The 12,229-nt window shown below is 39.1% G+C and overlaps 1 protein-coding gene and 1 long non-coding RNA gene across 11 annotated transcripts; both read right to left on the reverse strand.

Annotated features, from left to right (window-relative positions):
• Nucleotides 1–787: 787 nt before the first annotated feature.
• On the reverse strand, nucleotides 788–4,048 carry LOC127784243 (uncharacterized). 10 transcript variants are annotated; one of them, XR_008019473.1, is made up of 8 exons: nucleotides 3,770–4,048; nucleotides 3,376–3,517; nucleotides 2,783–2,834; nucleotides 1,958–2,309; nucleotides 1,807–1,834; nucleotides 1,556–1,626; nucleotides 1,405–1,461; nucleotides 788–1,029 (listed from the first exon to the last, which is right to left on the reverse strand). It is a non-coding gene; the product is annotated as an uncharacterized LOC127784243 (long non-coding RNA). The 10 variants fall into 10 exon arrangements; XR_008019466.1 differs by having other exon boundaries at nucleotides 1,958–2,834; XR_008019468.1 differs by having other exon boundaries at nucleotides 1,958–2,841.
• Nucleotides 4,049–6,639: 2,591 nt separating this feature from the next.
• On the reverse strand, nucleotides 6,640–10,633 carry LOC127784225 (mannose-6-phosphate isomerase 1-like). The gene is made up of 5 exons (XM_052311413.1): nucleotides 10,269–10,633; nucleotides 9,990–10,157; nucleotides 9,673–9,885; nucleotides 7,602–7,868; nucleotides 6,640–7,293 (listed from the first exon to the last, which is right to left on the reverse strand). Exons 1-5 carry the CDS (start codon nucleotides 10,569–10,571, stop codon nucleotides 6,976–6,978), a joined length of 1,269 nt encoding a protein of 422 aa, XP_052167373.1. The 5' UTR covers nucleotides 10,572–10,633; the 3' UTR covers nucleotides 6,640–6,975.
• Between the last annotated feature and the right edge of the window lie 1,596 nt (nucleotides 10,634–12,229).

Raw genomic sequence — 12,229 nt, forward strand, 5'->3', positions numbered from 1 at the left:
GCTGCCGCCTAGCCCCTGTGCCGCCGCCGGTTGCCGTCGCCGTCGCCGCTGTAGCGTCGCCGATACTCCGTTCTCCCTCTCCACTAATGGGTTTGCAGCTGCAACCATTGGTTCATCTATCTAACTTAACCATTCAATATTTTCTAGCGTCGTCGTCGTCGATCCCGAGCTCGCCGCCGAAACCGCCGCCGCCGTCGTCCTCCCTCCGCCCGCCGTTGTTTTCCCGTGAGGTTTTCCGTCCTTTTAGGGCTATGTTTTTCTGTTCCTATCATCTATGTCATGTGTCGTTGCCCTAACCCTAGAGTCGAGCCGCTTGCCGAGCCGCGGCCGCCACTACGTCAGTACAGGTTTATAGTAACAGGAATTTCTGTTACAATATATTGGAAAAAGTGTTACAAGGGTATAGGGTAACACATTTACTAACGGTTACAATAGCCTATGTTACAATAGTTCAGTCAGTTGTAACACATCTAGGTGTTCTTCTGGAAAAGTGTTACATCCATTCTATAGCAACACATATTTATGTGTTACTATAGGCCATAGTGACACCTTTTGTTAACTATACCAACACTATTAGTGATATCATTTTCTAAATCTAGCAACATATTTGTAACACCTTTTTTTACATATTGTAACATAACTACATATGAACCGGCAAGACATTTCATCTATTAATACATTTAAGAAAAGAATACATCTATTAATACATTCTGGTTTGGAGGTTTTAGAACATCAAAAAAGAAATAGGCATAACCACATATACACAATGGATAAATAATCACAAGTATAGTGAACTGATCGTAATATATTGCATTACCATAACAAAATTTGTAGGAAGTACTGTTTTTACATCATTTCATAGTAAGCATGTCTTTTAAATGGAGGAAATACATCTTAAGCAAAAAAAAATACTAGCAGAAATATGAAATATATCTATTCCTATCTAGTCTTTATTCATTCTTCCAATTCTTGATAACTTCTTGAGCAGTCACTTAAACCGTGGAAATTCAACCATTGATCTTTTTGAACCTGCATAGAAAATTTGTTCTTAGTATTCACAGTTGTAATTATGAAATTCACCATATATTTTACTGGATCGGCCGAAAGGTTGGCCGACTATATTCACTATATATGTTGTTCATTATTATTATTATAGAAAGCTACTACAAATGTACACTAAACGAAGGCCAATCAGTCGGCACTCTTTACCATGGGCATATTGTCAATTGTCTTGATGTTCATTAAGATTGCTGCTGATCCTATGGAGAAGATAATTTATTAATGGTTTCCATCCTCAGATTAGAAACTGGGTTATTATAATTGATTTTGAACAGATCTTATAGTAAAGAGTTTCATATTATTTTTGTCTAGTAAAGGGAAAGCAGAGAATGGCTAACTGCTAACCTTTCAGACCATCAGAAAACAAAGCTTCCTACTCATCTGAAATATGTTCTTTTGAGCCTGGTTCGCAAAAAAAAGAGTAAAAATGATGATACTCTTACCACTAAAAATGATCATCGTGATTACTGTTGTTTTCTGAAAATGAGAAAGGTACCAGTTGACCTAGAAGAATTACCCTCCACCACCATACAGATCAGAATAAATACCTACTTTGATCCTGATATCCTGCACTGGCAAAGAACACATATTGGTAACCTATTAAACTTTGGAACCACACACCATGGAAGAGAAAGATAATATGCTTTTTAATGCATATATGCTTGATAAGAAGTCAATTTTGAACCATCAATTAATTTTGCAACAATAACTCCCTAGTATGCACATGAGCATTCTCACAACTCCTACCTGTGGTAGTACAACTCCTATCAGCCATCTGCAATTGAATGAAGGTTAATAATAAGATTTTTTTTCCCTGGATTCAAAGATAGAATATGGCATTTAAAACTTTCTTGCACAAACTACAGTGAGGCTAAAAAAAGCTCAAACAGAAATATACACTGGATTAGAACAGAATAGGCTAGCTGGAGTGAACATTTCCTTGTCCACATGAGTTCGAATCTCAACCACTGCAGTTGTCTCATTGCTTCTACCTAATAAAATTAGATTATTCGTCTTTATGTTCAGCATTTAGCAGGTTGGAAACAGAAACTCTGCAAGAACATCATATTATAATGAATTAACTTTCAGGGAAATAACAAATTAAATGTTAATCAAGCTGAACCATATAATATTTTTTAAAGGAGCACGTGCTTACAGAGTGGATAAGAAAATCATGGCACATGGACTATGTGGCTCAGCTCTCATTTTGCGGCATTGCAATTTGCAAACCATTGACCATTACACACAACCTTTCATATTAAAAAGGATAACTCATACTTAACAAAAAACAATTGCTTTGCAGACAGTTCAATTATACAAAAATGCAATGAAAATATATAAATATATATACGTGCTGAAAAAAACTATTGATTATTCAAGCTGCATTTGAATGGATAAAGTATTTACTTGTATTGTACATTGAAGTAAGGCACAATATCATATCCCACATCACATGTTGTCAGTTGGAGAAGCATACATGAAAGCCTCAAGCAAACAAATATTATATTCTCTGGACCTTTGATTCCCATAGTTCATAAATCAGTTAAATGGTGAAAACTACATTGTACTTGATGGAAATAACTCTTAAAATATAGATGGACAAAAGTTACAGCACTGGTAAATATAATACCATGCAACAGTTTTCTGTGCAGTGGTAGTGGCACCACATACACACAATAAATCTGTGCAGTCTCTTGTGCAAGGAAATCAAATGATCAATTACCTGAAAGACTGTAGAACTTGCCTAAATGTGACCTTTTCCTGGAGCTTGAACTCTAGCCGCTTGCCAGGAAAGGAAAAAAAATAATTAGCTGCAGCTAAATGTAAAAGGAGATTTTAAAATAGCAGCTGCAAGAGAAAAGCTACAGTTTGGATGCCTATAAGGCTATAACTGAGCTTTGATGCAATAAGTATTACTAAACTCTCAATTAAGATAGTGGCACTCATTTCATGATAGACCATACATATCAGACTTGCCTGTTTGCTTTTGTAGCATGGCCAAAGATTACCCAGATACCTTGCCTGCCTAAAATTATTTCAGGGTGCCTGTGCGTTCAACACGATAATCTTCTATTGTTTTTTCTTTTGAATGCAATCTCAATGCAAATCCTGCTGTAATCAGGATAGTAAACTTATTGCCCATAATTAGGAGACCTAGGATACGTATGTGATCCATAGCTACATTTGGTTCATATCAAAACTCACATATGAGAATATAATGAAATATTTTTCATCCAAAAGGAAATATAGACATATATACTTAAAACCATATTTAAAAAATCTAACATAACCAAAAACAGTAGTGAATCATCCTACCATATTTAGTAACAATATTGGTCGAATCAAAGCGCTTTCAGTTAGACAAAATGCCTCTTGCCTGACCACCATCTTTTTTTCAACGCACATGCTGCTAGGCAGAGGATCTCCCAGAGTCCAAAGAGTAGCACATTACTTCTTCCTAAAAGGAAAGAAATAGCTTGCTTAAAAACTCGGTGATCTTAACTCAGATAAATGGACCTCATATGGCAGGGATGGGAAGGCAGTGGTGGCACCATGAACAGAAACTGTACATGGTCAAGCATTTCATCAAACATATGAAGTGCATAGAGAATTAGTGTAACAGAGAACACATCAATGAATCGAAATTGAACCCTAGTTCTTCAATCTCTCAGAAATAAGCATCAAGAATTTGGTGATAAGACACACAAACCATGGACTCCTTTTGGGGTTCAGATGTTGAATCTTCTGCCCTACTTGTCAAGGGCACGCAAGAAGGATACAGCAGTCAGGAGAATCTGGATCTTCAGGAGTCTTGATGGAGGAGAGCCCCTAGCTAGAGAGAGGGCTGGGGCAGTTGCGAATTTCAGATTGGAGATGAAGAATCTGATCTCAGAGGCGAGTTGTGGTTTGGTGGGTAGTCCAGCTCGTCCAAGAAAAATGGAGGTCGTGGGTTAGTTGGGATTATATGGCGTAGGAATCTGCGGAGAGTGATTAGCAGGTTGTTAGGTGTGGGTAACATTTGGTTTTTGGAGGGAAAGTGTTATAGAATTGGCGGTGGAGTATTTGAGGGGAATTGTGCAGTAAAAAAAATTGAGATAATGGTCCCTTTTCAGCGAAATGAGACAGCACGCACAAGTATTGATTTAATTAACATTTTCTGCATATATATATATATATATTATTTTCTGCATATATGTCTAAAGTTAACCATTTGATTAAATTTAGTACTCCCTTCAGTAAAAAATATTGCGTTTGATTTCTTTAGTTAGTAATGCAGAAGTTTGACCATAATTTTCTAATACGGAAACTATATATGTACTGCCTACTCTCTCCGTCCAAAACAGGAAACAACCTAGGTGTTGATTTGGCACCACACCGCGTAGGACAATGATTCACTCTGAAGTTTAATGGAGCTTTACATAAAACGTGTAAAGTACCCTAGTTTGGTCCAAATTTCATCTTCCAATCATGCTCTCAATTCCTTAGAAAACCAATGGAGTTTGTGCAAATATAATTTTATTGCACATTCCAAATAAAACTTGTGTATTTTTTCTTAGTACGCAGTGACAAATCACTTTAGTGCGCTATAGAGTAAGTTAGTATAATTATAGAAATAAGCAATTGTCAATGATATATAGTCACAATATAAGTTAGAACATCGTAAAATTATAGGCATCGCAAAATGAATTGCTATGTTATTGTCATGTCTAAAGGTTCGAGCGCCATTGTCTAGGACGAGGAGGCACCATAGCCTCTGGCACCAAGTAATTGCCATTGCCAAATATTGTCTCTAGACTAACTCTTATGCCTTGTGGCCGATGAAAGTAATAAGATTATCTCGCTTGATAACTCTAAAAGTTTATACACCTTATCTACACCTATACTAATTGGGAACTTTCTATGAGCTTCCACGTTAATCAGAAAGATCTAACCATTGATTAGATTGATCGCTCTATCTTAACCGTACAATTAACGTGCAGCTAAAAGGCCCATTAATAAACGTGCAACTAAAAGCCCATTGAAACATGTAATTAAAAGCACGTGTACTCAAGAAAAAAAGAAACACCAGTGTGGTACCGAATCATAACAGCGTAGACATAATAAAAAACAAAACCCTACTCTGTGCTCTGCCGAAGGACGACGAGAGGCTGGTCCAGGCGGTCGCCGTCGTCGCTAACTATGAGCCAAACTTGCCTTCTCGATAACCTCCCTATCACCCCCGATGAGTTGATTGGATTCCAGGCCAACCACCAATGTCGATATAACCTGGTAAGATTGATTCATTAATCAGATTAATGATTGATCTTTTATGGCAAATCGCAAAAGGCAGAGTTAAACTAACGATCTTAATAGTCATTACTCATTATCATGTGATTTTCTGTTGGACTATTATGCTATCTTCAACAATCCTATAGCATTGCTTGGTTGCCTTCGATTCTGAGTCTCCTGTGTCTAATTCCGCTCGATGTTCTGTGCAGGCAGACTACCTAAGTCCTCCGTTGACATAAGTTGATGTATTGATGAAGCAAGCAATTCAGCGATATCATCTGAAAATTCAATTCCCCAACTGTTTAGACAAGCGCAAAAGTTTCCAATGCCAGCACATGTTAGCAAAGGAAAACATCACCTCTCACCAAATCAAGCAAGAGCAATCTCTTGATGCGTACATGTCATAATTTGCGCAGGTAAATATGTTTTCTTATGGTGAATTAATTTTCCTATACTAGATACGACTTAATTAATTGTTTATTTATCATATGAGAGGCAATTAGTTTATTAATTTTTTAATCCAAATGGAGTTCCCACAATCTGAAAGCGAGGTAATGACCGACAATCTTAATTAGGGGCAATTGTGAATTTTACCACTACTTTAAATCGTTAAAACTGCCACTAGAAAATTGCAAAAAAATGCCACTAGAACTGTCATTCGAGTGGCATCCTTTCAAAATTGAAAAAACCGGTGGCAAATTTGCAAATGCCCCTCTTAATTACTACCTCAGTCTAATAAAACGTGCACACTATTTTAGATTCAACTCTTAAAATATATAACAAATAGTTAGTCTAATATTTTTTTTTTGCGAGGATAGTCTAATATAAATTAAATTTGTTTTAGAAAGTAATATCATCGATTGACATTTGATGTTATTTTCATATGCATGCTTATAACTTTATATAAACACTGCGGTATATATGACAAAGTGAAAGTGGGATATAGGGAAGAAAAAAATGTTCTCACACTGTAAAACAAGTAGTACAAATGGATTTAATAGCTTGATCCCAATAGAGTTTCTTGAGATGCCAATTCTAATATAATACATTGATTTAAGGTAAGAGAAAAATAAGGTGCATAGGCTTTGTCATCAATCCATGAACGTCTATATTATATTCATGTGGATCGTATTTGACAATCCATGTTAATAAAACATGTTGTTCGTACAATATCATGGACTATTTAGGTTTAGCTTCTCCACAATTTAATGTGTCTGAGACTCAAAATTAAGAATATGAAGTTGTACCCATCATTCGCTCTCAATATGTTACCTTAGTAATTTAATTTTAAAAGATGAAATTAATAAAGAGCAAGCTGCAATTGCATTGACATGTAGTACTCTTTCAAGCCAAACTACTATAATTCAGATAATAACGGACCAATTGATTTAATATATGACCAAAATTATAACATTTATAATATTTGTAATAGTGCCCCGTGCGTTGACGGCTAGTATATATAATGGAGCATTGTTTTATTCATTATTATACGACTGTCACAGCCATAGGATGACATGCCCATGAATCTACCAACCACATTCATTCATGCGGTCAAAGCCCAAGGGCCCAAGGCCCAATTCTAATCTGTCTGCCTAACAGTAACAGGCCCTACAATCACAGTGCAGTCCACTTGCGATCGAAAGACAGTTAACTGAAGAATCTGCTGTTTACCCCAGCCCTGTACAGCTGCATGGACTTGTGGGTAGAGAGGTTAATCTCAGTGTATGCAGGGACAAAGAAAACATCGCCTTCCTTTGCCTCCTTTTTCCCACCAGACAGAGACTCTGCGTGGAGCCCTCCTTCCCCGGTTATAACGAGAAAGACAGATGGGCCTGGCACCGAGGATATGGTAACAACTTCATCTGCAGGTACCAAGCACCAATCCACCTCGAACTCATCAAATGGAGGGCTGTACCGCCTTACGTGTGGCTGCACAGGAACGCCTTGCAAGATTTCAGGGAATGCCTGCATGCAAAATATACATAGTTTTCAAGAAGCAAATTACAAAAATATATGCCTTCACTAACTTGATTAAAAAAACTCTTATAGACTAAAACATATATTTTTTAACACCAAAGATGGAATGGACCTAGCTAGTGAACTTAGGTACTAACTTGCATTGTGAGGTTCGACATCATAGATCAGATAGAAGATCACTGGCAACATTGTAAACACAGAGGATATACTTGCCAAATACATACATACAGGTGGAACAAGTATACAATATAAAGGAAGTAATATAGACGTGACACGATAGTAATATCGATACTCACCTGTTTATATGTTAGCATTGAGCAAAGAGTTTGTATGTCTTTGTATTTAGGAGTCAAACCAGCACGGACCACATTGTCTGAAGTGGCCATACATTCGATGCATTCCCCAGAGAGATATGCGTGAGGCTCATTTGCACCAATGTGAAGTGCTTCACCAGGACTAAGTTTGACGTAGTTAAAGAAGAGTGCTGCTAGAACACCAACATCCTCTTGATATTGTCTCTCCAGTGACAAAACCAGCTCTTCTTTATCTGTTAAGGTCCTAATCTGGATACATAAAGAAATCATGAGCCAAGAAGAAATCAAAGGCTTCGCCATTGTTGCTCATTGAAAAAAATTCAAAATAAAGCAAAACGTGGAACATGAGTCAACATTGACGCCAAACATATTTATTTTGGGAAAAAGGAGACTGTTTGTTTTTCTCGAATACTTAAAGGCTTGCGTATCTTTGTATTAAGATCGAAAATGTTTGAGGTTACAACGATGCGCCTCTAAGGGGCGCCCGCACCTCACTAAGATCATATTGGTATATTCTCTCTCAAAAAAAAAGAGCAGACCCAATTGAAGACGGGAGTGAGGTACAACAAGGCCATTAGGTCACGGATTAAGCTACCTAACTTGGAGTTCCCCGCATCAATCCAGCGATCTGCCTCTTTTGTCTTATTGCTGATCAGTTATCACCATTCAAGGACCTTTTCAACCATTACAAATTGCACTAGGCAATTTGAGTTGTAGCACATACCAGCCTATAATTATGGAATATAGCAGTTTACCGCATATACATTCAATTTAGTGCATGTTATTTAGATCTAACACCAGCTTCCAAAATATTGGGTGGCAACTATACTTGGTAAGCAAAAAAAAGGGAGGGGGGGGGGATCATATCAACTTCAAAAGTATATGTGTCATATGAAAAAATAGGGAACATTATATTGGTGCAAATTTGTCTTGCTGTAACAGAGAAACAAGGAGTAAAAAAAAACATTCAAATAATGTTGATCCAAACAAAAGGGATAATGACACGATGTAGATAAAAATGGTAACCTTGGGTACCTTTTAGCATGGCATGCAAGATTTCAAGCTTTGACTGATCTAAAACTACATGCAGTAGTACATGTTTGCAGTTTCCAATTGTTATGTCTCAAAAGAAATATATATATCCAACATTTCATCGAGGCTTTTGTGATCAACCTTACAGTTATGCTAAGAATTATTATTTTCAAGGAAACATAATGTTAACATCTGTCATAAATACTCGAAATAATATGATATTTAGCTTTACTACAAGCCACATGCATGTAGATGATCTTGTAAGCTATGCTCAACCTTAACATTATCTCATTTGTGCACTTTAGCCAATACTACCCATGTTTGGCACTTAATGGTCTTAAGTGTCGTTGACTGTAAGCTGAGTGGAAGCCCCTAAAGTTCACACCTACAGCTTAGTTCATATGAAAATAACAAATCTCAGGTACATATGCATTACATGACAAAAGTTTCATCTAACAAAACAAATAACGATTTTATGATTTTTTTTGAACAAGATGAATGCTCAAATACTATTTCAAAAGTTAACGGTGACAAGTATTTACAAGTAGGTAGTAGCAGTAGTACGTAAAGACCTTTTCCATGACACATGGATTAAGAAAACGTTAATGCATCGTCATAGTGAATACTATAATGAAATATATGGAGGCGGCGCGGAGGTTACTATATACCCCTTCCATCCAAGTCTTAGTCCTATTTCATTTCTTGAGTTTTCCAAATGAGATTGGCTTATTTGTAGGCTCCATACATATAAGAGTTAGATAAAGGGTTGTCTTTTCGTTTTAACATGCTAAATTAAACTGTTAACCGGAACCCAAACAACCATCTTAACATTCATTGGTTGCATGCATGCATATTGTTTCTTGGTTTTGTTACACGAGAAAATTTCTTGTTGGTGTTGGTAAAAAAGAAATATGACTTAGATTTTTGGATGGAGGGAGTACTCCATAATAACTGATGTCGCAAAAAATGATACTGTAGAAGCTCACAGCAATTATATATGGGTCTAGGAAAAAATAATCACCTTGCTCTCAATATTCAGGCGACTGATCAGTTTGGAAAGTGCTTCAGAAACCATGTCTTTACTTGCTAACATTAGGTTAGCAAAAGCTGATTGCAAAGTGGATTTTACTTGATTACCCGCATCATACTCCTTGAAGCTCATGAGCTTGGCAGCATGCTCATGCCCAATTAGCCCTTCAACTTCAGGTACAGTCCTCAGGACATCCTTGAGCTCCTACATTGTATCAATTAACCAGGCAGAAGCAAATTGTGTTGCGACGGATCAAAGGGAGCTAAGTGAGGCATAGGCATGGTTCTGGACACGTATATAGTAAGTACCTGGATGGCCGCAAAACCATAGAGCGCCCGGAACTCGGTGATGGCGATGGCCATCTCGGGCTTGTGGTTGTCATCCTTGTAGACGGAAGGGCGCAGCGCGTGCAGCGCCTCGGCGCGTTTCTTGTCCGGGTGCGCCTGGATCGAGAGCGCCTTGGCCACCGAAAGCACCTGCACGTAACCAGCGTCGTCGGCGCCGGCCACCAGCGACGTACGTACATGAAACAAATTAACAAGCAAGCCAATTAAAACAAATTAAGCAGCGAATAGTAGCGTACGTACCTTGAAGAGGAATGGGAGGTCGCCTCCCCACCGCGCGGCGACGGCGGGGCCGAGCGCGTCGGGTGTCCGCGCGAGCCAGTCCCTGAGCAGCATGAGGTCGCCGTCGCCGTCGAGGAGCGTGGAGGGGCCCGACGGGTGTGTGCCCATCCAGAGCTCAGCATACGGGCGGGCCAAGTCGGGATCCTGCTGGTCCGCGAGGCGCGCGACGATGGAGGCAGCCCCGCGTCGGCCCCACTCGTAGTGCTGCACCGCGCACCGCAGCCTCTGCGGCGGCGGCGGCGGCGGCGGCGGCGGGTCCTCCATTGGGGTTTGGGCCGTTGGGGGGTTGGGAGAGGTTGGAGGGGCAGACGCGTTTAATAGAAGGAGAGGGACGAGGAATGGTGGCGGCCCAACGAGGGGCGATGCGGCGTGTCTGTCATTGCCGTTTTATTATAATAATAATAATAAAAAACAATCCTGATTGTGCACGCGCCCCGCTCCCGACCCTCACGTACGTACGTAGTCACGCTATCACGCAGACCAGGCGGGTGGTGCTAATGGGCGGGTGTCGGGTGATCGCTCCCCTAACACAGCTCCTCCCCCCTTATTCTCTACTTACTGCACCATAATTTATTTTAAAAAAACAAGTTAAAAAAATAGAAAACAAATCCAATATCTTTTATTTATGTGCATAGACTTTATACTTATATATATATACTTTATACTGTAAACTTCTGTTGACGAAAAAATCGAACACACCGGCCTGGGAGATCTGTCAGTCAGTTTGATCCTGCAACTGACAAGATATGTAAACAATAGATCAAACAGCCGATCGGCTGATAAGCCGATGGAGTAATTCCAGCCGATGCCGATACCAGCCGATAGCGATAGGGTTTAAGCAATTGGCTATATGTCCAATGTATATGATGATATAAAGGCAATCGGCTGATGATGATAAAATATAACAACAATATAATCCAGTATAAACCAATCGGCTAATAATGATATGATAGATAAGCATTGATCCGAAGGTTAAAGCATACATCGGCTGGAGATCCGATGTCATAAAATCCACAAGATTAGATTAAACAGTGAAATCTTTGTTGTCATCGGCTAAATCCAACTTATATATACAATCCTTATAAGCCGATGCAACGTCTAGATAATTCATCGGCTGAAACCCCGATGAAACCCTTATTGGCAGTCAACAAGCAGGCTAGAGATTATGGTTCTAAGAACGACTTATTAGATCAAACTTAACTGATGCAGCACTAAGTATGGAGAGAAACACAATATATAGACAATCAAGCCCTTGATTTATTTTCAGGGTGGTAGATGTCTAAGCTAATCTAATCTAGCAACACGATTTAGCCGATACCGACAGAATCCCTAAAGCGAGTAGCAGCCGATAGAGCTAAATTGATATGCTAAGACTAGATTAACAGAGACATATGATAAATAGGTAGGTTGATATATCATCCAAACCGTAGCAATCCAAAAGGTCGAATATACTGATGCAGCCTTGAACGACGCCGACGTAGATGACAAATTCACCAGGGCCCGATGGAACGTAGGACTTACCCCTTCGCCGGAGATCGAACTGAACCGATGCAGCCCCGCGTCAGGTGCCCAAATTCCGCCGGAAGATAAGTAAAAACCTCGGTAAAGAGGGTGGCGATGCGCCGAGAGTAGTTGTATTGATCGATGTGATAGATTACATAGACCCCGGGTGTACATATTTATACCCATGGGTTGATACAAGTCCTTGTCGGACACTAAACACACTTTCCTAAAGATAAAAGGAAACTAACAAACTATTCCTAATTAATAGATAACTTGCCATGCCGCATTCTCTTTGAACTCGGTCTCTTCTGGATAAGTTTCCTTTAATAGATCAATTTCCTTAACCGAATATAGCAAGAATCCGACAACTGACGACTCGACAACTCTCATCGGCTAATCTCAGGACTTCGAAGCCGATG

Source organism: Oryza glaberrima, chromosome 9 (genome assembly GCF_000147395.1).
Source record: "Oryza glaberrima chromosome 9, OglaRS2, whole genome shotgun sequence".
NCBI classification, from domain to species: domain Eukaryota; kingdom Viridiplantae; phylum Streptophyta; class Magnoliopsida; order Poales; family Poaceae; genus Oryza; species Oryza glaberrima.

Bases quoted from the DNA above. Each gene is read 5' to 3' on its own strand.
- LOC127784225 (XM_052311413.1), bottom strand. From the start codon at position 10,571: ATGGAGGACCCGCCGCCGCCGCCGCCGCCGCCGCCGCAGAGGCTGCGG. The intron at 10,158-10,268 runs GTACGTACGCTA...GGTTACGTGCAG, and splicing joins ACCTCCCATTCCTCTTCAAG to GTGCTTTCGGTGGCCAAGGC. The intron at 7,869-9,672 runs GTGATTATTTTT...TTATGTATCCAG, and splicing joins GCCTGAATATTGAGAGCAAG to ATTAGGACCTTAACAGATAA.